The sequence below is a fragment of the Tursiops truncatus genome, chromosome 19, assembly GCF_011762595.2.
Source record: "Tursiops truncatus isolate mTurTru1 chromosome 19, mTurTru1.mat.Y, whole genome shotgun sequence".
In the NCBI taxonomy this organism is placed as follows: domain Eukaryota; kingdom Metazoa; phylum Chordata; class Mammalia; order Artiodactyla; family Delphinidae; genus Tursiops; species Tursiops truncatus.
Window position 1 is genome coordinate 251508 of NC_047052.1, and position 26412 is coordinate 277919.

A 26412-nucleotide genomic window follows, 5' to 3' on the forward strand; every position below is an offset into this window, starting at 1 on the left:
GGCTTCTGTTTGCCTGTCTGAATTCGAGCTTTTTTTTTTTTTTTTGCGTTACGCAGGCCTCTCACTGTTGTGGCCTCTCCCATTGCGGAGCACAGGCTCCGGACGCACAGGCTCAGCGGCCATGGCTCACGGGCCCAGCCGCTCCGTGGCATGTGGGATCTTCCCAGACCAGGGCACAAACCCGTGTCCCCTGCATCGGCAGGCGGACTCTCAACCACTGCGCCACCAGGGAAGCCCTGAATTCGAGCTTTAAAGTCAGGTGACCAGCCAGGCCCGAGGCCCGTGGTGCTTGTTCTGCACCGTGTCCTAGTAGGGGGTCTGCCATGGCTCTTTGGCCGTTTGGACGGTTGGGGATCTTTCTGCTTCTAGGGGACAGTGATGTGGACCTGGGCCAGTGTGTGAAAGCGTGCATCATTGCTTGGAGCAGCTGGGCAGGCTGTCCGCACCCCATCGCCCCAGGAACGAGGCGCCATCCGGACAGGGCCTGGTCTGTCGGTGTTGAAATGGTGCAGCTGTTTGCTGGTCAATCCCTCTGACGCCTGCAGGGCCAGTTAGGCTGCATGAGCAACTGCAGCTCTGTTTTCTAATTCTGTCTGCCAGAACCCTCCTTGCACAATCTTCCACAGTTTCTGACAGCCAGGGAGACCCACACCTGTTTGGACCAGTATCGAAACATCTTGCAGACAGGATGCCAAGGGGGCCATAGGGCTGTGTCCACCGTTGAGTGAGGCCTTGCCCTCCTTTCCTAACCCCATGGTCCTGCTTTTGGGACTTCTAGAATGTTTCCTAATGCTGTATCTCATAGGGCTAATATTTTTTAGTAAACCTACTAAATGTGTGTTGAGGACTGGTAATCACCTCTAATATACTGATTTTAACATCCTGTTGTAAAAAACAATATCACAATGTTACTTAAAAGTTTGAGAAACAGGGACTAAACCATCATCTGTACATAATTCTGCTCTCCCCGCCCAGCCTCCCTCCACATGCATTTGGTCTTTGTTCATTACATACCTGCTTTTTACACTTGTGGCGATAGTGTGTATAGAACCATGGTTTTTCTTAAACTTCCTTATGAATGTTTTAACTTTGATAGGACATTAACATCCGCCGTCCAGGGAGAGCGTTTCACTTCCCTCCTCATAGGGCCCCAGTCCTCTGTGTGCCCTCTGCAGGGAGAAGCCAGGGACAGCGTCAGTTCCGTGTGCTTCCTATCTGATCTAACCTGTTTAATTGTTAAAATTATCTCCTGTCTCTCAGATGCAGCCTCGCAGAGGGAGGTGGAGCCCAGCTGTAAGGAGGAGCCGCTGGGTCTGCTCACAACTGCCCTGCGAGAGCTCAGGGCCTCAGTGACAGATCCCACCCAGCGTGACGGTGAGGACAGGGCTGTGGGTCGGGCCGTCCGCAGTGGGTGCCCGTGGGTGCACAGGCCAGTCCTGACGTGCTCAGAGCTTGAGGCTGCTCTGTTGCCCATAGTGGCAGTGGTCAGTGCATTTTCCCTGCAGTTCAGCATCTGGTAGTGAACCTGACCACGGCCTGGTGGGTGTGGAGCGTGCCTCCTTTCTGACACTCAGGCTGTCCCAATGTCTGGGTAGAATATGGTTATTCTGCTACCTGGCGTCTCGGTGGGACAGGAGACAGAGAGGAGGAAAGCTGCGTTGTCTCCTTCCTTTACTGCCTGGGTGGCTGTGCTCTTCAGCGCTGGGCCTCTGCTTCTGGGACTGTTTCCTATGAGGGGCCTGGAGGACAGGCGTGAGCAGTTCAAAGCGCTCAGTGGCCATAGCGGTCCACAAGTAAAATGTTAGGTTCCGGTGTTTTTAGAGTTTTGCTATGCTAAATGCAGAAACTAAAATACATAAGGCATGCTTTCACCTAGTAACTTCAGTAGATGTTTATTTATTATGAATTCATTTAATTCCTATGAGAGTCTCACGGAGGAAATACAGTTGACCCTTGAACAACACAGTTCGGTTTTTTTAAATTTATTTTTGGCTGCGCTGGGTCTTCGTTGCTGCCCGTGGGCTTTCTCTAGTTGTGGCGAGCGGGGGCTGCTCTTCGTTGCGGTGCACGGGCTTCTCATCGCGGTGACTTTGCTTGTTGCGGAGCACGGGCTCTAGGCACACGGGCTTCAGTAGTTGTGGCTCACGGGCTCTAGAGCGCAGGCTCAGTAGTTGTGGCGCACGGGGGCTTAGTTGCTCCGCGGCATGTGGGATCTTCCTGGACAGGGCTGGAACCCGTGTCCCCTGCATTGGCAGGCGGATTCTTAACCACTGCGCCACCAGGGAAGTCCGCAACACAGTTTTTAACTGTGTGGGTCCACTCAGTATATGCAGATTATTTTCGGTAAATATACTGGAAAATTTTTTGAGATAAATGACAATTGCAAAAATTTCAGATAAACCACGTTGCCTAGAAATGTTGAGAAAATTAGGTATGTCGTGAATGCATAAAATACACGTAGATTCACATGACATGCAAAATACACGGAAGGCTGTGAGGAGTTAAGCTCCGGGTCAGAAGTTACGCACAGATTTTCACCTGTGGTGGAGGGTCGGCAGCCCCAGCTCTGCACTGTTAGCTCTGCCTCCACCGTGGTTGTCCTGAGGGCCCAGGATGTCCCCTCATGGTCAGCGTGACCCTTCCACACTCTGCTCCTGCAGTACGTGGTTCTTGGGGAGGTCGAGGCCTGTGTGGGGCCCCAGCGCTGCCGCAAGATGGTCAGCCAGCCAGGCCTGTGAGTCCCTGTGCTGGCAGAGCTGCTGAGGCCGGGCCGGGCGGCCGCAGCGGGCGTCAGTGTGTGCAGAGGTGGCTGGCGGGCGAGGGGCGCGGGGTATAGACACAGGGGCTGTGGTGACGTGAAGAGCTATGCCAGCCCCTCGGAGAAGCCTGGCCACCTGCACTGCAGAAAAGTGGTTCCGCTGCTGGCCGGGCGGGGACGAGAGCGGCCCCAGGGTCAGTTGAGAGTGTGGCCCCTGAGGTGGTGGATGGCGCCCCTGCTCATGGCGCCGGTCCCTGCCTTGCAGCGTTGTTGGCTCAGATGGCAGTGATCTCTGAACAGCTCCGCTCCGCCCTGGGCCTCGGCGAGGATGACAGCGACTTCGAGGGGGCCCCGGTTCAGCTCAGCGTCCGGGCCCCCAGGCTGCAGCCGTGGGAGCAGAGGGTGAGTGTGGGGCACCAGGGAGACCACATGTGAGTTGAGGGTTTCGGGCCGGTGCTGCCGTTGGCGTACAGACTCTGTGTTTGGGAGGAAGTTGTGGCAGAGGCTGCTCGTGGCCCTTTGTGGGCAGGTTTGCTGACCCTGCTCTCTGCTGAGAAGCTCCGTGATGACCCCTGGGGGCCCCTCCCAGGGTTTGGGGATTCCTGTGCTGAGGCGTTGCAGCCTCTTCTCCGGATGGGGGCTCGTTTTCCAGTCTCGTCAGCTCCACTGTGGCCCTGTACGTCCAGGGTGGAAACGCTGTGATGTGGGTTTGCGGCCCTGAGACCTCTCCTCTCTCAGGTCGTGGACCTCCTGCTGACGTCTTTCTGTCAGAACCTCATGGCGGCCTCCAGCGTTGCCCCACCAGACAGGTAGAGGCTAGGCGGTCTCACCGGGTGGTTTGGAGCTGTCCTGGGGCGGCCTGGGTGCTCGTGATGAGAGTGGCCGTCGTTCCTGGTCCAGCTCTGAGCCTGGGGCCCTGGTCCTGCCCCCCGACTTCGTGCTGCGCTGGGGAAGGGCCCGGGGGGGGGGGCTGACTTATCCAGCAGGGGCGTGGCGACGGTCAGCGTCGCAACAGGAGACCCTCCTGGTTGGGGAACAGCCTGGTTCTTTCTTCAGTCTCTGGTGCCTGACTGCTCATCCACCAGGCTCCAGGCGGGCAGTGCAGGGCCAGGCCTGGCCGCTGCCACTGTTCTCTGTGGCTGTCCCCACAGGCAGGGCCCCTGGGCCGCCCACTTCGTGAGGACCCTGTGCAGACGCAGGCTCCTGCCGGCTCTGCTCAGCCGGCTCTGCCAGCTGCTCCATCACCAGGTAGGGCTGCCACCTCCTCCAGCCCCCACAACGCTGAACCTCTTTTCTTTTTAAATATTTCTGTATTTATCTACGTATGTACGTATGTATGCATGTGGCTGCGCCCGGTCTTCACTGGGGCATCTGGGCTCTTAGTTGCGGCATGTGGGCTCTTTAGTTGCGGCACATGGGCTCTTAGTTGTAGCACACAGAATCTTTAGTTGCGGCATGCGGGATCTTTAGTTGAAGCACGCGGGCTCTTAGTTGCGGCATGTGGGATCTCGTTCCCTGACCAGGGATTGAACCCTGGCCCCCTGCATTGGGAGCGCGGAGTCTTTAGCCACTGGACTACCAGGGAAGTCCCTGAACCACTCTTCTTTCCTATTTTAGGGCCCGAGCCTGAGTGCCTCACATGTGGTGGGGTTGGCCGCCCTGGCCGTCCACCTCGGCGAGTCCAGGTCTGCCCTCCCGGAGGTGCATGTGGGCCCTCCCACCCCTGCCAGGGGCCTGCCCGTCCCTGAGCTCTTCGACATCCTCCTGCCCTGTAGGACCCAGGAGTCCTCAGCCCTGTGTCTGAAGTGAGTGTCCCTCTTGTCAAAAGTAACACACGTTCATCAGACAAAATTAGCACAGACACACATGCTCTACAGATGACCAGTCTTTACCGTGTTGGTCTGTACCCTTCCAGGACCTTGTCTTGGGTGTATTTATGTGTGTGTTGGTATCTTCAGTTAGAAAAGTGAGATCACCCTACTTTGCCACCTGCTTTTCAAGATGCTCACAGTGGGCTGCAGGTGCCCTTCTCCAGGTCAGGTGGCCGGCGGCTGGCTGGGCCTGTCCCTCAGGTTAGGTTCCGGGGTCCCTGTGGTGAACAGCTTTCTCTGGGGGAGGTTTCTACACACACAGCTGTCCCATCCAGAGGGTTTGGAGACCCATCGTCCAGTTACGTGCTCATCCACTCGCTGCACACTGCGTGCTAGGCCCCCTCCGGGACCTGGTGAGTCGCAGGGAGCCCGTAGCCTGGGGTCGGCGGCTGTGAGAGATGGGCGGGGGTTGGGTGAGAGTGGCCATCCCATGGGCAGAGCCCTGGGGAGTCCACGTGTGACTCAGGCCCGAAGGGCTTCCTGTGGCTGCTGAGGTCAGGACGGAAGCCGGAGGCTCCGGTGGGAGATGTTGGGACCAGGGTCGCGGCTCACGGACTGAGCTGGCATTAGGAGAGACAGGGAGAGCTGAGCACAGGAACGCGGCCTGGGACCAGTGCCCGCCAGCTGTCCGCGCCATCCACAGCAGCACCACTGACAAGTCCGCACTGGGAGTCGGGCCCCTTCCTCGCCACAGTCCTGACTCTCTGGGCCTCATGGTCACCTCTGTTCTCGGCAGCCTCTCCCTCCCACACGTCACAGCCCGCCATGGGCAGGCAGAGGCTGAGTTGGAAACCGGACATGCTTCACTCTGGCTCTGAGGTTCTTTTAGGCGGGAACAGTGAATAATTTGCCATCATGCAGATGAACGAGAGCCTTACGCAATCACACGGGGAACACCCACCTCGCACCTCCTCACTTCATTCCCTTGGTTCTGACCGTGGCTCTGGACACGCTGGGAAAGCAAGCCCTTACGTGCAGAGCCTGCGTGTTCATGTGTTTTCTGAGTCTCTCATCAACGTGGAAAGAGCTCAGGCCAGACGGCCTGACTGGGGGCTCTTCCCGAGGGCTCGGAGGAGCCGGCCTGGCTGGGCCTGAGGCTGAGCGCCGAGCGGCCGTCGGGCTGGGAGGCCCTCAGTTCACGTTGTGCAGTTCACGCTCTTCTTCCACCTGTTGTTTTGCGTGGATCCCATTTCTGTGTTATAATCTGTTTTCTATTTTCAGATTTTGTACAGCGGCAATTTCTTATTCTTTGTGTAAGTTTTCTTCCCAGTCACGTGACATCTCGTACAGCTGTTTGTCTCCAGGCCTTATAAAAAAGGTGAGTCTTGTGGGTTCCTTTTTCTGCTCTCCTGTAAGTTCCAGTCTTGTACGGGTTTCTGGCCTGAAGCCTGTGTCGCCTCCATCCCGGCACCGGCCTCGTTCGTAGCAGACTTGTCTCCTGGCGCCACCCTGCCGTCCGCTTGGGTTGAACACTGCCTTTTCCTTCCATCTGAGTTAAGAGGAGGGGCGGCAGGTGACAGCTACAGATGGCCCTCCTTATTTATGAAGCAGGCAAGTTAGAAGACTGCCGTTCATAGAAAGCGTGTCAGCATTTAAAGAAGCACCCTGCGCTTCCGCTGAAGACGGCCTGGGAAGCCGCGTGTTAGAAGCCTCAGCGTCAAAGGCGGCGGCGCCGCCACAGCGGGAGCCAGTGTTGCTGCGCCTGCAGAGCTTCAGGGCACGTCTCCCATGAGGTTCGAGCCTGGGTCAGAGTTCCAGGCTCCGCGTCGGGCTCCTGGGCGCTGCTGGGAGCTCCACCGCGTCAGGAGCAGCCTGGGGTCCAGGTGCCCCTGTGCTCCCGGTCCCAGGTGCCGACATTTTAAAGTGTGGGATAGAGATCCGGAGGAGCGGCCCAGAAGAGGAAGTCCTCGCCCTGTGTCCCAAGCTCCCCGAGGTCCCCTCGAGCAGCCTGTGGCTCTGTCAGCCTGAGGGTGGGGGTGCGACCTCCTAAGGCAAAGATGTGCGGCTCAGTGCATCACTGAGGGAGCATCTCCTGTAGCCAGTGAGCACACTTCTTAGAATGCCGGTGCCCGCGGGTCGCGCGTGACGGCCGTGCGCGGCTGCAGGGCGTGGCAGCTCAGAGATGTGTGGTCAGGGCTGGCTGCCCACTGAGACCAGGGGCTCCTCGCTGCCAGCCGGGCGCAGCCAGGCCCCTGCGTGTTTCCTCAGTCTCACAGCACACACGCCACTGTCTTTTTTCAGTTCCAGTTCATGGTGTTCAGATGGTTCTCAGAGGCCCGAGACCCTCCCTCTTGGGAAGACCCGGCCAGCTCTCCCTGGCGGCCCCTGTGCCTGCCCTCCGTGGACTGGCAGCGAGCCACTCTCTGCCTGTGGAAGCAGAGGACCTTGCGGGAACTGCTGAAGCAGGAGGGACTCCATGTAGGTCCCACTGTCCCTTCCGCTGCTTTGCTCCTCCACGCTCTGGGCTCCGTGGGCGCAGGACATGGGCGGCGGGCCTGACCCGACAGAAATCACTCCTGGGATCGTCAGATTTGACACATGCCTGCCAGGCCGTGAGCTGGGGCCGGGTGTCTCCAAGCACAGTCACCGGAAGCTTGGCCGCTCAGACAACGTGCCCATGTGACTGTTTCTGCCACCTCTTCATAACTTTTCATTTATTTGTTGGATGTTTGCCTGCTTGTTCTGGTCTTTAGAGAAGAAGTTGTGTCGTTTTATTGTATATGTTTTTCAACTCTTTTATTGTTAATAATCAGTCATACAAGAGTAGGTCTGACCATCTGCCTGATGCCAGGAGCAACGAGGCAGGAGCAGCCGTGCCTCCATCACCGTCTACACACACGTCCCTGCTGGTGCCGCGCAGCCCCGGCGTTTACACACACTGCGCGTGCTGCATGCGTGTCCCTGAGACACGTTGTTACACACAGTGTGAGGTTTTTTTTGTTTTTGAATTCTGATGTCAGTTATTGGCACAAAAGTTATTCAGATACAACATGGTGTCTAGACATGGCTACACTTTATATTTTGTGCATTTAGTTTATATTTCTCTTGCTCCTAATTCCCAACATGTACTAGACCTTCCTTCTCTGTGTCAGCGGTGTGAGGTTTTGAGGTTAGTCTATGTTGACGCGTGGAGCTGTGACTGTTGGAAGCATGTTGTCACATCAAGTTTATCTTTTGGTCATTTGCACAGCTCAGTGAGCTAGAAAGTGATTGTTGTGCAGATGCTGCGGGCTGTCCAGGACCAGGCAGCGGCGTTGAGGACTGAGTTTAAATACCAGTTTGAACAGTTTTGGTTAGCTTCACGTTCAGAGTTAAATGACTGATTCTTCATCTGGGCTTGGCGCCAGCCTCCCAGTCTAACCCTGGGAGATGGCACAGGACGATATTTCCGACAGACACACGGGAGATCTCCAGCTAATATGAGACAGGGCAGCGTCACAGCCCCAACCTGTGGCTTCTGTGCTCTGTCCTTGCTGTGGTGGTCACTTGGTCCTTCTCTCTCAGTTGACTTACAGAGACTGGTTACAGCTGGAACTAGAAATTCAGCCTGAAGTTGATTCTCTTTCAGATACAGAAAGGTAAGTGTTTAAAGGATCTACCCTTTAAAGTGTTAATACAGTTTTCTACACTGTCTTAAGTCTAAGTTTTGTCATTGTATCCTCAGTGTAATGTTCAGTTTAACATAAGTGTATGAGTACAATTTTATTCATTCTTTTATTTGAGAAACATTTATTGACCTACAGTTTGCCAGACACTTCTAGAATGTTCTAGAAGCTGGGGATGCAGTGTGAACAAGACAGATGGGGCACACGAGGCACATACAGGGCTTCCCACTTGCACTCTGCCCCAACGCCCCTAAGCCGTTCTTCACAGGAACTGTGCAGAACCGGGCCCTGTGTGAGCCTGGGGGCGGGCAGGGTGATAAATAAGGTGGATTAGAGGGCACTGAAGACACCAGATGGGGCTTTGGGAGCTGGTGCCGGCGGGCAAGGATCAGAGAAGGCTGCGCCTGGGGAGGGCCACAGTGGGGAAGCCCTGGAGGGTCTCAGCTGGTGTCGGCCAGCCAGGGAAGCAGAGGAGAGGGTGGGCAGCGCCTTGCCGAGTGCTGGCTTTGAGGCGCGGCACCAGGGGTGAGCGAATCAGAGTCTGAGACCCATGTGAGTCCCGGGGCTGGTGACTGAGACCGCCAAGACGTCAGGTGTGCTATCCTGGCCTCGAGCAGGTGCTGAGGGGCCGTGGGTTTGGGGGTGGGTCAGGGGGTGCAGAAGCCAGAGGTGGCTGTCCTCAAGCCACCATACTTGGAGTGGTCAGAGACGTCCCTGAACACGGGGGTGCTGTGTCGTGGTGTCAGAATCTGACGGAACAAGTAGAATAAGGAAGGACAGTGATGGGCAATGGGAGGGATGACCCGCTTCCTTTCCCAGCTCAGTGGGCGCTTCCACCTTTCAGGTTTGTGCGCGGCCTGCCTCCTGTGCGCTTCCTTCCTTGCCAGGAGGGAAAGAAGGAACTAGTTTTCTGGCCTGCGGCTCCATAGGACCCCTTCTTAACTCACCCTCAGGTCACTGTGTGTTGATGGTGTGGGTCCTGTTCAGGGCCTCCTTCCGTCTCCTGATTGCAGTTCCAAACAGGCTTTGGCGGCTCGCTCCCTGCCCCTCGTGGTCACATGGGGAGGTCCTGCTTGGGTCCTGTTATTCCTGCAGGAACAGACTGCAGTGTTGGTGGCTGTCTGTGCTGTGGTTTCAGCACCACGGAGCCTGGTCCATGTGTGGATGCTTTGCTGGTGGGCCTGGGACAGTGCAGGCACCCGCTCCACCCCCAGCTCAGCAGCTGTGGACCTGCATGCAGTCCCCGTCACCCCTGGCTGAAGCAGACCCTGGCCCGTGCCTCCCTCAGCACAGACCCTGGCATTTGCATTGCAGGCAGGACTTCCACCAGTGGGCCATCCACCAGCACTTCCTCCCCGCGCCCTCTGCCACCGGGGGCTGCGATGGAGACCTGGAAGTCGCCTGTGCCACGCTTGTCGACGTGCTCATGGACTTCTGCCAAAGGTTAGGAATGTTAGTGCCCCGAAGAGTCTGTCTTTTGATTTTGGTAGCTCTAAGAACGTTTTTATTTCTCTCAGTCCAGTTTGTGTTATACAGAGCACAGTTGAACATATCCTGATCGCAAGTTTGGGTTTTCGAGATAAAGGCAAGCTTCCGGAATCAGCTTTCTCTCTGTGCCTAGATTTGCCAGTGGCAGTGACCTGGTCTTTCTGCTTTGTCTCCTGGTATCAGGGTTATTAGCAAATGTGATGAGAATAAAAGGTCAAGCAAGTGGTGGGCGCCAGTGTTGTCACCCACAGTGCAGGGAGCACTGGCGTGGACTGCCTGCCATGAAAGGCAGGCGTTCCTGGTACCAAATGGGCTGTGCCAGGTGTGGCCTTCTGACGTGGCCTGTTTTTCTCATCGTCCTCGTGGTTGCTGTGTCGAGGTGGTACGTCGTGTTATCTCATTATGGTTTTGATTTGCTTTTCCCTGATGGCTTATGATGTTGAGCATCTTTTCACGTGCTGGTTGACCATCTGTGTTACCTTTTTTGGACAAATGTCTAATCAGATCCTTTGCCTACTTAAAATTGGGTTATTTGCTTATTGAGTCATAAGAGTTCTTTATATACTCTAGATACTTGGTCCTTACCAGATATATGAGTTGCAGATATTTTCTTTCATTCCATGAGTCATCGGTTCACTCCCTAGAAGGGGTACTTTGATGCACAAAAGTTTTAAATTTTGAAGAAGCCTTATTCATCTATTTTTAGATTTAGCTCTTATTTTTAGGCCTTTGATCCATTCTGCATTAATTTTTTATATGGTTTGAGGTAGGGATCTGGTCCCATTCTTCTGTATGTGGATATCCAGTTGTCCCCTTTTGTTGAAGAGACTGCCCTTTCCCTGTTGAATGGTCTTGGAACTCCTGTGGAAAGTCCATTAGCCATACATGTGAGAGTTCACTCCTGGACTCCTGATTCTATTCTACTTACCTATATGTCTATCCTTGTGCCAGGACCACACCATTTTGATTACTATAGCTTTGTAGTAAGTTTTAAAATTGGAAAATGTGGGGATTTCTTGGTGGTCCAGTGGTTAGGACTCTGCACTTTCACTGCTAAGGGCCTGGGTTCAACCCCTGGTCGGGTAACAAGTTCCAACGAGCCATGTGCCATGGCCAAAAATAAATAAATTTTAAAAATTGGAAAATGTGAAATCCTCCAACTTTGTCCTTCTTCAGGATTTTTTTTGGCTATTCTGGGTCCCTTGCACTTCCACCTGAATTTTAGGATCAACTTATCACTTTCTGCAAAACGAGATGAGACTCTGATAATGACGGCATTGTGTCTGTAGATCAGTTTGGGTAGCATTGCCATCTTCCTATCCATGAACATGGGGTGGCTTTCCATTTATTAAGGTCATCTTTAATATTTTCAACAATATCTTATAGTTTTTAGCACACGACTCTTGCATCTCCCTGATTAAATTTATTAAGTATTTTATTCTTTTTAGCACCATAGGCTCATTGCTTTAATTTCACTTATTTGCTCTGATGGTTTTTTATTGTGAATTCTTTAGGATTTTCTATATGAAAGGTCTTGAAATCTGCCAGTAGAGATGGTTTAACTTTTTCTTTTCCAATCTGGATGCCTTATATGTACTGATTTATTTATTTGCTGAATTGTCCTGGCCAGAACTTGACAGGGCAGTGTTGACTGGAAGTGGTATGAGCGGACAGTTGTCCTGGTCCTGATCTTAGGAGGACAGTTTTCATCATTAAGAACGGTGTGAACTGAGGGTTTTTCATAGATGCCCTTTGACAGGTTGAGGAAGGTCCCTTTTACTCCTAGTTTTTTTTTTTGTTTTGTTTTTTGTTTTTTTTTAAATCATGAAAGGGTATAGCATTTAATTTAATGCTTTATCTGTGTGGTTTTTGGTTTTTATTCTACTCATATGTTTATTGCATTAATTGATTCTTGCATGTTGAGCCAACCTTGCATTCTTGGGATAAACCCCACTTGGTCGTGGCATGTAATTGTTTTGATGTGTTGCTTGAGTTGGTTGCTGGCTCTTTGCTGTTGTTGGCACACCGTGAGTGTCCTGCAGTCTCCGGGTACGTCCTGGCCCTGTGACCACAGGCCACTCTGGAGGCAGGAGGAGAAGCAGGCAGCCCAGCACAGTTAGGAGACACTTAGGAGGCTTTCACTGTGTTTTCATTTCAGTTCAAGGAGTTGTGATCACTCAGAGAATTCTGATTTGGTTCTTGGTGGCCGCACAGGAAATCGTGATATTTTTTCCAGATTGCAGGTGAGTTAGAAGATGTAAAACTCACGTGTGTCCACTGCATTTAAGCCACGTGCTATTAAGATATTTATTATGAATATCCAGTGAGTCCTAAGGAACCTGACCAGAACGAAAGCTTGAGTCACATACACAATGGCTCAGACCAGAGAGGCACGTGCTCTGTGAACTCACCTCACCGTGAACATCACAGGAACACGGAAACGAAAACTGTCATATGGGAAGCATCTCCAGGCTTTAGGACGTTTAAAATTTGAGAACAGGAAGTAAAGATACTGACTTTGGCAGCAGCGTGGCTGCTACTCCTGTTCTCTGCTTTGTAACTCCTGGTGCTGCGTTGGGAGGTCAGGCTCTGAGGATTGACACAAATAACCCTCCACCTGGCCGAGGATCAGGAGTTTGCAGATGTCGGAGGCTGGGAGACTCTCCCGTCTCCCGGGTCACTTGGCAGCAAGGCAGGAGCACTTTTAGGAGAGTGCAGAAACGGTGTTTCTCACGTTGAAGTGAAAGGGGCGTTTCTGTCAGCATCCTGCTCTCCCCAGATCTCTTGAGCGTGAACTCTGGGGTCAGAGTGCAGAGCAAGGCCCCATCCTGCATCCTCGTCCACAGTGTGCACTGGGGGTCTGTAACTTTGGAAGAGTACGTGCAATTCTGTATAATAGGATTCGGTGTTCCCGCTGTCACTCTTAAAAAAGTGCCTGACTTTAGAACATGTGGGGAATGAAAGAGAAATCATGGAGGATGTGGTCTGGAGCACTGGGAAAATGTACTTAAAAATGAGTAAAGCATCCCACAGAGAAAGGACCCGAGTCCCCCAAGCCCTCATCTTGACCTTTGTCCTCCACGTCCGTCATAACTGAACGTGGAAGAAGGTGACCTGTGAGGGCAGACACAGCGGGAGACGTGGGGTTGGGGTCACAGATGACGGGGTGATGATGAGACGGGTGCTCTGCATCTGGGGGGTGAGACAACACACGTGTGCCTGCAGGCTGTGTGCGCGCCCCACTTGTGTGATTCACCCTCAGGCTGTGCACACCCCCCACCTGCACAGGGGAGCAGGTGATAAACGGGTGAAGTGCCAGCCATGGGGAGTCTGGGGAAGGGTGTTCTTTGCACTGTTCTTTCTTCATTTTTGCAAAATCCTGCAGTTGTTCAGTCATTTCCAAGTGAAAAGGCTAGTTGCACTCACTCCGCCGGCCCCACCTCGGGGCCCTGCTGGGAGTGAGAGGCCCCAGGGTTTCTGCCTCTGGCCGTGCTCTCTTCAGGAGATGGCTGCTGGCCTGGAGCAGGGCCCAGCGCGCCTCGGCCATGCTGCTCCCCGGGGCCACTTCCTCTTTGGAGTTTTCTGCAGACGCCTCCAGGCCCTGGCTCGAGGGTGGGACGTGGCCAGCCGCCTGCAGCGACAGCAGGAGCTGCTCATGTGCAAACGGTAACACGGCTGGTGCCCCAGGGTCTGTCTTCACTTTGGGGTCTCTTCCCACTAGTCGCTCGTCTCTGGCCCCCGCCCCAGCCTGGGACGGCATCTTCCCCGGGTCCCCTGGAGAGCAGGGTCTAGAGGTGTGAAAGCAACTGGGGGTGAAAGTTCTCCTCCTGGGCTTCAGAAACCCCTCAGTTCAAAGACCTCGTGTGGAATGTGCGCTCAGGGTCCTCACTGCATCACGGCTGAGCCGTGATGTCCTTCCCGGTCTCGTGAACTGGTTGGTTAACACGCTGCTCCCTGCCCTTGGTCATCGTGTAACATCACACCTGGTCTGGGGACACACAGTGAGTGTCCGTCGGCCCAGCAGGGCAACAGGCCGCAGACCAGGGCCAGTTCCGAGCGGGCTGGGAGGGTTGGCTGCGCTCCGAGCGTAGCTCTCGGGGTCACCGTCCATGCCTCCCTCCTCGCAGCATCCTCCTCGGCCTGCCCCCCTCCGTGCTTGTCGGCAGCCCCCGCTTGGAGCAGCTGGCCGCCCCCGACTGCGATGACTTCTTCCACTTGGTCAACTCGGAGCTGGTAGGCGCAGGGCAAGTGAGCTGGGCTGTGGGGTTGAGGGGCTACGTGGGCACCTCAGGCTGGCTCTGGAAAACTCACCAGCGCATCCGTGGTCACGTGGAGCCAACGCCTCAGTGCATGTCCTGCCTGCCCACGCCGGGTCTCTGAGGGTAGGACGTGGCGCTCGGAGCTGCGGGTGAGCCCTTCACCTGGCTCGGCACCGGCCTGCGAGGCTAGCGACCGGGCAGCCTCGTCCTCCGGAGCACGACTCCTTCACGGAACCTTCCGCAGGGTGACCAGCTTGGGCCCTGCATGTGCAGACCATCCTGCCCGCCTTGCCTCCCCTCCGTCGGTTTCTTTTGGGGGCACGGAAGCCAGATGGTGCCCCAGCTCTTGTCAGGGGCTCCAAAGGGTGACATCCCTGTGACCTGCACGTGGTCAGGGTCAGGGAGGTGCCGTGCATAAGTGCTCCCCTGCCCACTGCAGGGGAACGGCTTCTGCACCAAAGATGGGTTCCCACTTTCTAGAAATGCACACGTGACTAGAGCTTGACCTGAGGTTCTGTTCATTTGTGTGGAACTTTAAAAGGTAACTGGGGAAGCAGCAGAAATGAGATTTTCTTTAAGTTCGTTCTAAAGGCTGTTTCCCTTCAAGCCTTGAGAACGGCCTGTGAAAGCAGCCAGGGAGGACACGGCAGGGACGGCACCTGGCCCGCCCGCCTGGGCCCACGGGGTTTGCACCACGGCTGGCGGGCACGGGGGTGGATGCGAAGCCACACGGAGCCAGCCCTCCGTGGACCGTGGCGGTACCATCCTGCCGCGTGTCCTTACGTGCTGGAGCCCCCAGCAGCTGCCCGCCCTGTCCTGCGCGTGCTTCCTCACTGGCCTCTACTGTTGTGCAGAGAAACTTCTCCCACGACGGCGCCCTGACCCACGACATCACGGCCCACTTCTTCAGGGTAATTTCCTTTCCCTCTGCCCCTCCAGCGTCGCTGCTCACTCAGACCCCAGGGCTGGGCCCTTGGTGCGTGGCAGCTCCCGGGGCCCTGGTCCGCGTGCAAACCCTGCGTGCGGGCGTGTCTCCCCGCAGGGGCTCCTCAACGCCTGTTTACGAAGCAGAGACCCCTCCCTGGCAGCCGACCTGACCCTGACTGCCTGCCAGACCCAGTGCCCCTTGCTTCTGACCTCTGCTCTGGTAGGCTCCCCATCTTTTCAGGGGCGTTCCTGGACCTGGCGCAGCCGGGGTCCGCCCAGGGCTTCCTGGCAGCGTGATTCAGGGGAAGCTGCACCAGGAGCAGTTGGGACAGACCACAGGAGTTGGGGTGGGGCTCCTCGGGAGTCTCTGTGCCCGGAGCCGTTCACACTCCTACTTGCTCTGTGCTGACTGGAGCTGAGCGGGGACTGCTGCTCTGCTGGTCCGGCTGCTGCCCCAGCCCCTGCTGGCCCGGCCTTCTCGTGACGTTCCACGGGTGGGGCTCCCACGCGGGCTTCCTCACCCCTTCTCAGTTTTGTCGGGAGGGAGGACGCAGCGCATTCCTTGCTGGCTCCCTGGGCGGCTGTGGCCTCTGGCTCACGGCTCTGCAGCTCAGCAGGGCCGTCCAAGGACCGGGCCATCCTCTGTCCACATCCTGCATCCTCCGCGGATGAGGATGAGCACGCCTCACGGAGCTGCTTTGGACCTTAAATGAGACGCTGTCCTTGCGGTTATGAAGCACTTGATGAGCGGGAGACAGGCTCTGGGGGTGTCGGCCTGCGGGCAGACGTTGCCCACGCAGATCGCCAGCATCACCCGAGGCTTCCCGATCTTCTTGGTGAGGGGGGGGACTGACCTGTCGGTGCCCGTTCTCTCCCATGAGCTGTGGTGGCCGCACCTGGAGCCCGAGCTTCACCGCCGCTGGAGGAGATGCTCTCAGAGCCCGCTGCCTGCAGAGCTGCGGAGGCTGCAGGAGGCCCGGCACTTTGCCGGGAGGTGAGTGCGGGCAGCGGGACCCACTCTGGGTTACGTGCATGGTGTCTCGGGAGCTGGAGGGGGCCCTGGGGAGGCTCTGTGAGGCCCACGTGTGGAAGGGGGAAGCAGAGCCGAGCGGACACGGTCCCGTCAGACTGGCATCCGGGGTCCACCTGCCCGTCTCCTCGCACATCCGAGTGGTGCTGTCCTCGGAGGTCACAGCAGGGATTGCTGGCCCCATCCAGCCTCCCTGCATCTTCCTTTGTGACCCGTTTTTATCCGAGGCACCTGTGTCCCCCCCACAAAGGGTCAGGGATGCTCGAAATCTCAGAAGACGAAGAGACCAAGTCTGCCCACTGAGTCTAATTCTGCAAAGAGCAGAGAACTTTCTTAAATCACTGCATTATATTCCATTTTTAACTTTCGGCCCAGTTTTAACCTTCTGGAGAACCGTGAACATCACAGTGCAGTCGGAGTGGGGGCTGAGTAGAAGGCGGGTGCAGACTCTGGGGGGAGGACTCCTTGCAAAGCTGAGGCTGCTGGGACCGGGCGCCCCCTCCAGGCATACCGCTTCCTGTGTCCGGGGCAGAGGGGCATGTTGACAGCCAAGGGCCAGCCTGTGGAGACCGGTTGGGAGGCCGGGGGGGTGGGGTGGGGGGTGCGCTTTGGGTTCTCGCTGTGACGGGCGGGGGGCTCTTGTGGTGACACACACCCCCGTCTGCGGCAGCGTCCTCTCCCCCCTTGCGGCACCCCCCACACCTGGCCCGGCCTGGCTCTGCGCCGCTGCCCTGCACTTTATGATTCGACGGGCCGGGAAGGAGAGCATCCGGCGGGAGCTGGGGCAGCTGGACGGCCAAGGAGAGGAGGTAAGAGTGAGATCCTTTCCCTGCGTGTCCTTTCCCAGCAGCCTCACTGGTTCTCAGGGTTCCGACCACACTGTGCTTTTCAAGGACAGACAAGAGTCTGGGGTGCTTGTAACTTTATTTGGAAGCAAAAACTTACTGGGTTTGTAGGTTTAGTAAGACTTAGGTTCTCAGGTTTGTTGATAAAAAGGGTACTTTACATTTCATTCTCAAGTGCTTTTATTCGGCCTGTTTATCAACGCAACCCCCGGGGTGGGGGGGGTCAGGGCTGGCTGTCAGCTGTCCAGCGGGACCTTCCTTCTCATAGCCTCCAGGCACCCGCACCCCAGTTAGCTGCTGGCAAAGACCAAGGGTGGACAGAGGGCTGCTCGGATGGCAGGCTGGTGGCCCCACTGGGAGCTGTGGGACCCCCCCAGGGCCCCCTACCCAGAGCTGTGGCGTGCTCCCGTGTCTCCCCCAGCTGAACCCCTGGTTCTGTGAAAGCCAGGGTCCCGCAGTAGCTCAGGCCGTACCCACCTGCCTGAGAATAGTTGCTGAGCTGAGTTTTTGGTGATTATAATTTAAAGGAAGAAACTGCCAGGGAGAGTCTATTTTAAGAGTTTTCAGGTGGTTTTTGCTGGAAGGATTTTAGCGGCTCCAGAGCCTCCAGGCCACTGTCACCTCCTCACGCTCTGGCCTGGGGGATCAGCAGAGACAGGTCCCCAAGCAGTAATAGTTTATAACCCATTAAATTTTCTCTTTAAGAGTGACTGGAAAATTTTCTTTCTCTGGAGATCCACTTAAGAGAGATTTATAACCTAGGCCTGTAAATTGTTCAGTTAACGAGGAATGCGTTCTTTCCCCATTTAGAATTACTTTAAGGGAACGGAGCACAGGTAGTTTTATGTTGCCAGTGGACCTGTTTTTATTTGCAGCTGTTGGTTTTCCTGTTTTTTTTTTCCTTGATGGGCCTGCTCTCTTCACATCTGACCCCACAGGTAGGTCAGACCCTCTGCCGCCGTGGGCAGGGCAGCGAGCAGCTGGCACGACCCCCCAGGGCACTTGAAACCATGGGTCTCCCCGTCTCCCCCGAGACCTCCTGAGTTAGGGTCTCATGGTGGTGGTGGGGGTGGGTGCACCTGGGACCCTTGTGTCGAAGGCTTTCTCAGGAGAGAAAACCCCAGGCCGTTGGCCTGCCTCTTGGTGTCTTATGTCCAGAGGCCCCAGGTGGACACCTCTTCCTTGCGCACTTGTCAGCTTAGGGTCCTTCTCCTCCTCCTCCTGTGGGTAACAGGCCGCTGGCTCCCTGAAGCCTCTGGACGTCTGTGCCGAGGTCCTGGGGTGTCTGCAGAGGAAGAGGATTTCCTGGCTGCCGCTCTTTCAGTTGACGGAGACGGGTGAGAAATCCGGAGACCGACTGGCCGACCTGTGTCTGTCCTGGTTCCCAGCCCTCTGCCGGGAGCACAGGGGGCGGCAGGGTCAGACTGCGGCCCCGTTCTTTAGTCCTCTTCAGAAGCAACTTTCAGATGGTTAAACATGAGCCTCTCCTTGGGGCCCACTTTGAAAACTCATTTTTGCAAGTTTCTGTTCTTGGTAAGTATGCAGACTCATTTAAGCAAAATAATTTAGTGGAGTATCGAGGATCCCAGGGACCCCGGCCCCCAAGCTCTACTCTGCAGCATGAGGACATCACCCCTGCGTCACCAGGCACACGACGCCCGTGAAGACCCTGACCCTGCAGGGAGGCACCTGCGTTGCTGACGGAGCCCCTCTGTGTTGCAGATGCCGGCCTGGGGCGCACCCTCCTCCGCCTGGCCCCCGACCACCAGGTCAGGCTGCTGCCGGTCGCCTTCTACAGGTAACCCCCGGGGCCTGCTGGTCAGGGGAGGGGTGGCGGGGCTCCCTTGAGATGGGAAAGGCTGCTCCTCTGCTGCCTGCACCGGCCTCAGTGAGGTCAGTGAGGGCCGGGTCACCTGACATCCGTCTCTGCTTTCAGCCTCCTGTCCTACTTTGACGAGGACGCCCTCCTCCAGGAAGACGCCTTCCTGCACGTTGCTGTTAACATGTACCTGAAGCTCGTGGGCCTCTTCGTGGCTGGGGAGACTGGTGCCGTTTGGACTCTGGCCCACAGTGGGGACCTCCAGGCCCAGGCAGGTGCAGGGCCTGGCCTGTCTCCAGACGGACCCGGGCGGCCAGCTCTTGGGGGCCTGTGCAGCCCCTCCTGGCGCAGCGTGCAGCTGTGGGCACCCTGACCGCGGCTCTGTCTTCTCTCCAGGGCGACCCCGTAAGCCTGATTACAAACGCTCGTCTTTTTCTGCTGCAGTCGATACCTCGGTGCCCGAAAAGGAGCTTCTCAGACGTGGCAGAGGTAATGCCCAGAGGCTCGCCTTGCTGTCTGTCTTTAAGTCCCCATCACTGTTCACTGTGAGGGTGCTGAACGCCTTCGGGAAGACGAACATGCAGCGTCCAGCACTTGGCATCTCCCCGGGCCCTGGGTGTTTGGGGGCCATGGGCAGCAGCACGGGCCCAGCACACGGGCTTTCTTGCAGCTGCTGGGTGCGAGTGCGGACTGTGACCCGGAAGTGCGTGCCGCCCTCCTCAGCAGGCAGCAGGCCATGCTGGACCCTGACCTCTACCAGGAGCCCCGACTCTTCTGACAGGATCTGTGCAGGGCATAGCCCAACTCCTCGGTAAATAATTTATTACAAGCCTTAACGTGGAGCTCTCCGTTGCCCTGAAAAGTGCGTTACAAACCTCGACTGCATTAGTGGGGAAGAGGAATCATTTCTTTGAAGTCTGCCTCTGGCCCCAAGTCACTCTGTTTATAGAAGAAACTGCCGGTCCCAGAGCAGAAGCCACAAGGCCCCGTGAGCTGTGTGCTGAGCCCCTGCCACCCAGCACACGGGGTGGAGGCTCGTCGGGGTGCAGAGCTGTGCCGCCAGGCCTGAACCCCCATCACTGCCCACTGAGCTCGGGGGCGGGCGTGCCCTCAGGTAGGCTCAGCCTTCACGGCCTGCCCCGCTGCGGGCCCAGGCGGGGGCTCCGGGGCCTTGTCCGGGGTCTGCGTCAGGGGGTGCACCATGGACATGTGCACGTTGAGGTTGTGAGCCTTCTCGAACCGCCGGCCACACTGGTCGCAGGCAAAGTCCAGCTCCGTCTCGGCCTTGTGCTTGGTCATGTGGTACTTCAGGGATGCCCGCTGCCGGCACTGGAAGCCGCAGACTTCGCACCTGGGGGCCGGGGGCAGGTGAGCCAGGGCACCGCTGGTGGGAGAACCCCCCCAACCCCCCACCCCACTTACTGCAGGGGCTTGGCTCCTGAGTGGCGCATCTGGTGGACCAGGAGGTGCTTCCGCTGCTTGAAGGTCTGCCCACACTCGTCACAGATATAGTTCCGCACCTCTGGGGACCAGAGAGGCAGTGAGCACAGGCCCTGACACCCTCCCCTCGGTGCCCAAGTGCCTTGCAGGTGCCGCAGCTCTGATGCAGAGCCCTCCGGGTCGCCTGAAATTGTCACCTGGCTGCAGCTTCCTCTCCAGCCACTGTGTACATTTCACCTGGAGCCTGTTTTCTTGCCCTTTAGGCCCATTTCCTTGAGCACAAATTTTTAGAGGAAGCCAACTCAGCAAGGTTGCATAGATGACTGATGACAGCTGCTGCTACTCTAAGACCCACCGCCACGCTGGGCCCTCTGCGGCGTACCCACTGCAAAGGCAATCTTAACGCTCTTGAACGGAACTTGAACCGTCACGCCCCACGCCAGTGGTTCCACTGCAGGCCGTGCCAGTGGGGCAGCTGCCACACGCTTCCCGCCCCACGTCACTGCACGTCCCACTGCTCATCTACCAGTACCTGAACCAGCCTCCCAGGCGGGCTCCTCCCTCACTAGGGGCAACCGTCCCCATAGCACACATCTAGCCTCTTTTGTGTTAAAAACAAAAACTGCTCGTGGTCACGACCACTGGCATCCAGACTGAGAACAGCTTGACCCAACCCAAGAGAATTACTGTGTTTGTTAGAGACACAGACAAGAACACTTGGAGCAAAAAAACACAAGGAAAACTGTTTCGCTGTGGAACCAACAAGTAAATGTGCGCCAACAATTAAACGGTCAACTCTGAGTGAAGTAACTCATTTTTACAAAGTTCAAAACAAGAAAAACTCTCTCTGAGGCATAGACACAGATGGAACAAATCTATCTAGAAGGGGGTGCGGTCTGGGAGAGCTGCCTTCTGTGCAGAAGCAGCGACGACGCGCACCAGGCACGTAAGAGTCCAAGGTGTGAACGCATGTTCAGAGAGAGAAGGGGGCGCTGGGCCTCACGTGCTGGTGGTGGTGATGACCAGGGCAGGGCACTGTCTTCACTGTGCTTCCTCCCCCAGTTTCTACAACGGATGCGGGTCACTTGTAATCCAAAAAGCACACGTCATCTTCTCAAAGTAGTGAATTAAAAAGACACGACAGTAAACCCACAGAGAGGCACCAGGACTCTTCGGCGCCGGTTTCCCAGGAGGCAGCCCTGTCCACGGGGGCGGGTGGGGGGGACGCACCTGTGTGGATGAGCTTGACGTGGCGCTGCAGGTAGCGGTCGATCATGAACACCTTGTTGCAGCCGGGGTGCGGGCAGGGCCTCTCCCGGACCTCCTCGTGGTGCTCCTTGACGTGCTTCTGCGGGAGGGACTGGGGACCTGAGTGCCTCGGCCTGGCGGACACCCCTGGTCACAGCACGTGCCTCCCTCCCACAGGCCCCGCTCAGCACCCTCCTCTCCCCAGAGGAACAGATCCCAGCACTGCAGGCCTGTCCAGCCTCCCCCCCATCCTCACGGGCCGGGGCCCTCACCTTCATGCCGTCAGCCCCACGGTACACGGCCGTGCAGCCCTGGTGAGGACACTTGTAGATGGTGGGCAGCTCCTCCCTGCAATGCAGAGCACACGTGGAGCTGCGGCCCCGACGGGCTGCGTGGCCCCGACGGGCTGCGCGGCCCCGGCCCCTCACCTCTCACAGCGCGGCTTGCCCTTCCAGCCCGGCTTGGGCCCAGGTTTCTTTCGAATTTTTGGTTCTTCTGACTTCCTGGCTTCTTTGCTTTCACTCTTCTTACCAGAGATCCTGGGGGAAAAAGAGGACACCAGTCAGTGATGTTTCTGATTGTTTGCATATGCACTGCGGGAGGTGGGTCTCCTCAGGCCTCCAGGGCTAACCTGCTTCAGTCCCCGTGCTGACTGGCTGGCCCTCAAATTGACCCTTGGCCGCCAAAGCTAGAACAGCTCTTCGGGGAGGTGGAGGCGCTGCACTGCCCCCTCGGGACACAGGAGTGGGCCTTCATGACAACTTTCACTCCCTGTCTGAAATATCAACACCATAATTTTGGAGACAGCATGGAAAAAGCTGGGGCAGGGGCGACTCGGGGGTCAGTCCCTCAACAAAACTATCGTTAAGCTAGAAAAGATCAGGATCCACTCTTCTGGAACCTGCTGGGAGACTCAGGGCAGCCAGGAGAGAGCTCTGCGCCCACTGCCGTCGCCCACTCCACAGCCCCTGGGCAGCGGGGACCTTGTCCTCCACACATGGGGTCATGCATTTCAGCCAGTCTCGCAGGCCCCAGAGGACCAGGCCAGACACAGTAACTTCCCCCCGCCCTGTGGTGTCCTTCAAAGACTTAAAGATACATGCACACTCTTCTTTCTAGATCCAGGAGTTTAAGGAAATCTGTCAGGAATAGAAGGAAACTTCTAGGGCCATAGCAACAAGCCCACAGCTGACACCATGCTCGGTGGTCAAAGACTGGAAGCTTTTCCTCTGAGATCAGGAACAGAGAGAGAGGGGGTGGTGGGCCTCACGTGCTGTTGGCGGTGATGACCAAGCAAGAACAAGACAAAGATGCTCATTTTCACCACTTCTCAACAGAACACTGGAAGTCCTAGCCACAGCAAGTAGGCAAAAAAAAAAAAAAAAAAAAAAGGCATCTAAATTAGAAAGGAAAGAAAATTACCTCTTCACGATGTCATGATCTTATATGTAGAAAACCCTAAAGAACCCACACAGAAAAATAATTTCAGCAACATTGCAGGGTAGAAAATCAACACACAAAAACCAGTTCTATCTCTATACACTAACAATGAACAGTCCAAAAAGGAAATTAAGAAAACAATTCATTTTTAATAGCATCAAAAAGAATAAGACACTTAGGAATAAACTTAACCAAGGTGAAAGACTTGTACACTGAAAACTGCAAAATGCTGCTGAAAGAAGTTAAAGACCTAAATAAGTAGATATCTCATACCCATGGATTGTAAAGATGGAAGTTATCCCCCAAAGCAATCTATACATTCAATCCCTATCAAAATCCCAATGGTGTTTTTTACAAAAACAACAACAACAAAAAAAACAAATTTTCACATAGAATTTCAAGGTACACTGAATAACCACACAATTTTGAAAGACAACAAAGCTGGAGAGTTCAACTTCCTGATTCCAAAATTTACTACAAAGCTACAATAATCAAAACTGTGTGGTACTGGCAAAAAGACAGACATACAGACCAACTGAATAATTGAGCGACCAGAAATAAACCCTTCCAAGTACAATCAACTGATTTGACAAAGGTGCCAAGACCACTCACGGGGGAAAGGACAGTCTTTTCAACAAAAGGTGCTGGGACAACCAAATATCCACATACAAAAGAATGGAGCTGGATCCCTACCTCACACCCTACGTAGAAATTAACTCAAATGGATCAAAGATCTAAAACTAAAATTCTTAGGGGTAAATCCTCTAGGACCTTAGATTTGGGAATGGTTTCTCTTAAATATGACACCAAAAGCACAGCCAACAAAAGTAAAAACAGGTAAATTGGACTTCAAAATAATTTTTTGTGCACCAAAGGGCACTATGAAGAGCGTGAAAAAAGGGAGAATATATACAACTCAATGGCAAAAAAGCAAACAACTCAATTAAAAAGTGGGCAAAGGACTTGAATAGACATTTCTCCAAAGAAGATACAAGCATGTGAAAAGATGCTCTACATCACTCATCACTAGGGAAATGCCAATCAAAATGACAAGATACCACTTCACACCCATTAGGATGACTATTAAAACACACACACACCCAGAAAATAACAGATATTGGTGAGGATGTGTAGAAATCAGAACCCCTGTACACTGTTAGTAGGAAATGTAGAATGTGCAGCTGCTGTAGAAAACTGTATGGCAGTTCCCCAAAAAGTTCAAAGTACCATATGACCCAAAGAATTGAAAACAGGGTCTCAGATACTTGTTACAACAGTCTTTATACCATGATTCACAATAGCCAAAAAAAGTATAAACAACCAAAATTGACAGATGAATGGATCAACAAAACGTGGTCCATCCATACGATAGAATTTTTTTTTTTTTTTTGACCACACCATGCCACATGCAGGATCTTAGTTCCCCGACCAGGGATCAAACCCATGCCCACTGCAGTGGAAGAGTGCAGTCTTAACCACGAGACTGCCAGGGAAGTCCCTTTACAATAGAATATTACTCAAGACATAGAAAGGAATCAAACTGACACATCACAACATGGATGAATTTCAAAAACATTATTCTAAGTGGAAGAAACCCGTAGCAAAAGGACACATCACACGTTATTGCACTTGTACGAAGTCCCCAGAATGGATACCTAGATTAGGAGTTGCCAGGGCCTGTGGGGAGGAGAGGGGAGGTTGTTGCTTCATGGGGACAGAGTGTCTACTTGGGATAGTAAAAATGTGGAAATAGCGGTGACAGTCGCACAACACTGTGAAAGCACTTAAATGCCACCGAGTTGTACACTTTTAAAAATGGTGAAACAGTATATGTTCTTACGTATATTTTACCACAATTGAAAACATAAACAGGGCTTCCCTGGGGGCGCAGTGGTTGAGAGTCTGCCTGCTAATGCAGGGGACACGGGTTCGAGCCCTGGTTTGGGAGGATCCCGCGTGCCACGGAGCGGCTGGGCCCGTGAGCCACAACTACTGAGCCTGCACTCCGCAGCAGGGGAGGCCGCAATAGTGAGAGGCCCACGCACCGCGACGAAGAGTGGTCCCCGCTTGCCACAACTAGAGAAAGCCCTCGCACAGAAACGAAGACCCAACACAGCAAAAATAAATAAATAAATAAAAAACATAAACAGCTGTCCTCCTCTTTAAACAGTGCATTAACAAGAACCTTCTCAACAGCTGTACAGGCTGCTTCTCCTTTTGTCTAATAACTGCTCTTCCGGCCTGGCCACGGTCCTGGCCTCCACCCTCCTCCTCTGCTGTGTGGCTTGGGCACCCAGTCAGAGCTGAACCGTAACCAGTGCTTGCAGAGGATTACACGTTTCTTGAGAGCAGGAGGCTTCAGAGAGCCCACAGGTGTCTCAGGTGAGTCCGTGAAGGACGAGGTGTTGAGGTCCCTGCAGACGCAGGAGGACCGTGCTCACAGCGCCCAACTCGGGGCTGCCGGCGCCCTTCCTTCCCATCGCCGCTCAGGCTCCTTCTCTCCCGCTTCCTGCTGGAGCCCTGGCCCCTGCCGCCTGGCTGCGGACCCCGACAGGCACGGCTGCTGCAAGGTCACATGGACCACGGCTGCTCAGAGGCCCCATCCTAGGACGTCAGCTGGCACTCACATCATGGCACCTGAGGCACCTGAGGCCGTCAGGGCTGAGCCCAGAGCTTCCGCCAGCCCACTGCCGCCCAGTCCCACCTCCCACAGGCCTCTGAACACATACCTTGTGTGTCCTGTCCTACAGCATGTGTCTGTGTGCCCTCCCAGGGGCCTCCTGGAAACCCAGGGACACGGCAGGTGTCCCCGTCCCCACACCAGTGGCCCCAGGCCTGCTGGGCAGCAGGACGTAAGAGGTAGGTTCGTGGAGTTCAGGGTGGGGAGCGGGGGCTCCTGCCGCAGCCCCGGGCGGCACCGTGGAAGCAGGTGTGGTCTCCCCAACCTAGCCCGCCTGACGCCCCCCTTGGCCCCAGGCAGCGTGTGTCCACTCAGGCCTGCTCGAGGGCTCGTGACTCAGCCAGCCCCACACGCTGACTGGGATCTCCTGAGCCGCCTCCTCTCCTGTCTCTCTACCCACACTGCCCACACGGGAGCTTAAAGCAGAAAAGGAAGCCATGCTTTTGCTTCTCTGTTTTGTTTTGTGCTTTCCCGGCTGATGGTGTGGTGCTCCTGAGATTTTGTTCCACGTCAGAGGCCCAGGCTGGGCATCTACTAACTGGAGGTGTTTGGGGTGTTCCTGGGCACAGGGTGACACAAGTGAAAACGGCCTTCTCTGCCACGACCCCGTGTTCTAATGGAGAGAGGACACAAAGCCGAGCAGGGGGCAGGCTGCCTCAACGAGGAAGTGGCGTGGCAATCAGAGCCAGAGGCGGACCCGAGAGCAGATGATGAGCCGGGAAAGTGGGGCCGACAGCAGACGCGGGTGGGTGGCGGGGTCACATCCCCAGGGCTCCTCGCACAGCTGGCTGCTGCCCCCCAGGGTGACGCCAGGCCAGGTCCCTGCGCTGAACTGGGCAGGTCCTCCCGGGTCACCCAGAAGCCACACTGTGCCGAGCTTGGGAGGTCAGGCCATCAGAGAAGCAGAAAGCATGTGCTGAGCGAGGCAGACGGGGGCAGCGAGCTTCCGTCCAGTCCCCGCTGCCCCCCAGGGCAGACGCACGTCTCCAGTCACCCACTGGA

The 26412-nt window shown here is 55.5% G+C and overlaps 2 protein-coding genes across 18 annotated transcripts in view; one reads left to right on the forward strand and one right to left on the reverse strand.

Moving 5' to 3' along the window:
- FANCA (FA complementation group A) overlaps nt 1–20843 on the forward strand; it is a 50976-nt gene extending 30133 nt beyond the window's left edge. The window contains exons 22-44 of one of the 13 annotated variants that reach the window (XR_012327896.1): nt 1261–1374; nt 3024–3160; nt 3497–3567; nt 3910–4006; nt 4376–4563; nt 5851–5947; nt 6871–7047; nt 8134–8207; nt 9549–9677; nt 11881–11965; nt 13225–13388; nt 13850–13955; nt 14836–14892; nt 15024–15128; nt 15790–15902; nt 16609–16747; nt 17659–17721; nt 18018–18120; nt 18506–18581; nt 18720–18873; nt 18999–19091; nt 19273–19970; nt 20306–20843. Coding sequence is in view for 8 of the 13 variants with exons in the window: in XM_073795633.1 (XP_073651734.1) it covers nt 1261–1374; nt 3024–3160; nt 3497–3567; nt 3910–4006; nt 4376–4563; nt 5851–5947; nt 6871–7047; nt 8134–8207; nt 9549–9677; nt 11881–11965; nt 13225–13388; nt 13850–13955; nt 14836–14892; nt 15024–15128; nt 15790–15902; nt 16609–16747; nt 17659–17721; nt 18018–18120; nt 18506–18581; nt 18720–18877; nt 18999–19413; nt 20306–20333 (2696 nt within the window). In the remaining 5 variants the exon portion in view is untranslated. Of the gene's footprint in view, nt 1–369; nt 1019–1260; nt 1375–3023; nt 3161–3496; nt 3568–3909; nt 4007–4375; nt 4564–5850; nt 5948–6870; nt 7048–8133; nt 8208–9548; nt 9678–11880; nt 11966–13224; nt 13389–13849; nt 14523–14835; nt 14893–15023; nt 15129–15789; nt 15903–16608; nt 16748–17658; nt 17722–18017; nt 18121–18505; nt 18582–18719; nt 18878–18998 lie in introns of those variants that run through there. The other 12 variants (XM_073795625.1, XM_073795633.1, XM_073795626.1 and 9 more) reach the window with 12 other exon arrangements.
- Nucleotides 1–26412, reverse strand: part of ZNF276 (zinc finger protein 276) — a 61193-nt gene that overhangs the window by 25925 nt on the left and 8856 nt on the right. For 3 of the 5 annotated variants that reach the window (XM_033844707.2, XM_033844706.1, XM_073795640.1), the window contains exons 7-11: nt 21719–21829; nt 21563–21638; nt 21273–21390; nt 20025–20124; nt 16846–19953 (exon numbers count right to left, since the gene is read on the reverse strand). In XM_033844707.2, the coding sequence (XP_033700598.1) occupies nt 19713–19953; nt 20025–20124; nt 21273–21390; nt 21563–21638; nt 21719–21829 (646 nt within the window). In that variant the 3' untranslated portion in view covers nt 16846–19712. Of the gene's footprint in view, nt 1–1014; nt 9324–16845; nt 19954–20024; nt 20125–21272; nt 21391–21562; nt 21639–21718; nt 21830–26412 lie in introns of those variants that run through there. The other 2 variants (XM_073795641.1, XR_012327900.1) reach the window with 2 other exon arrangements.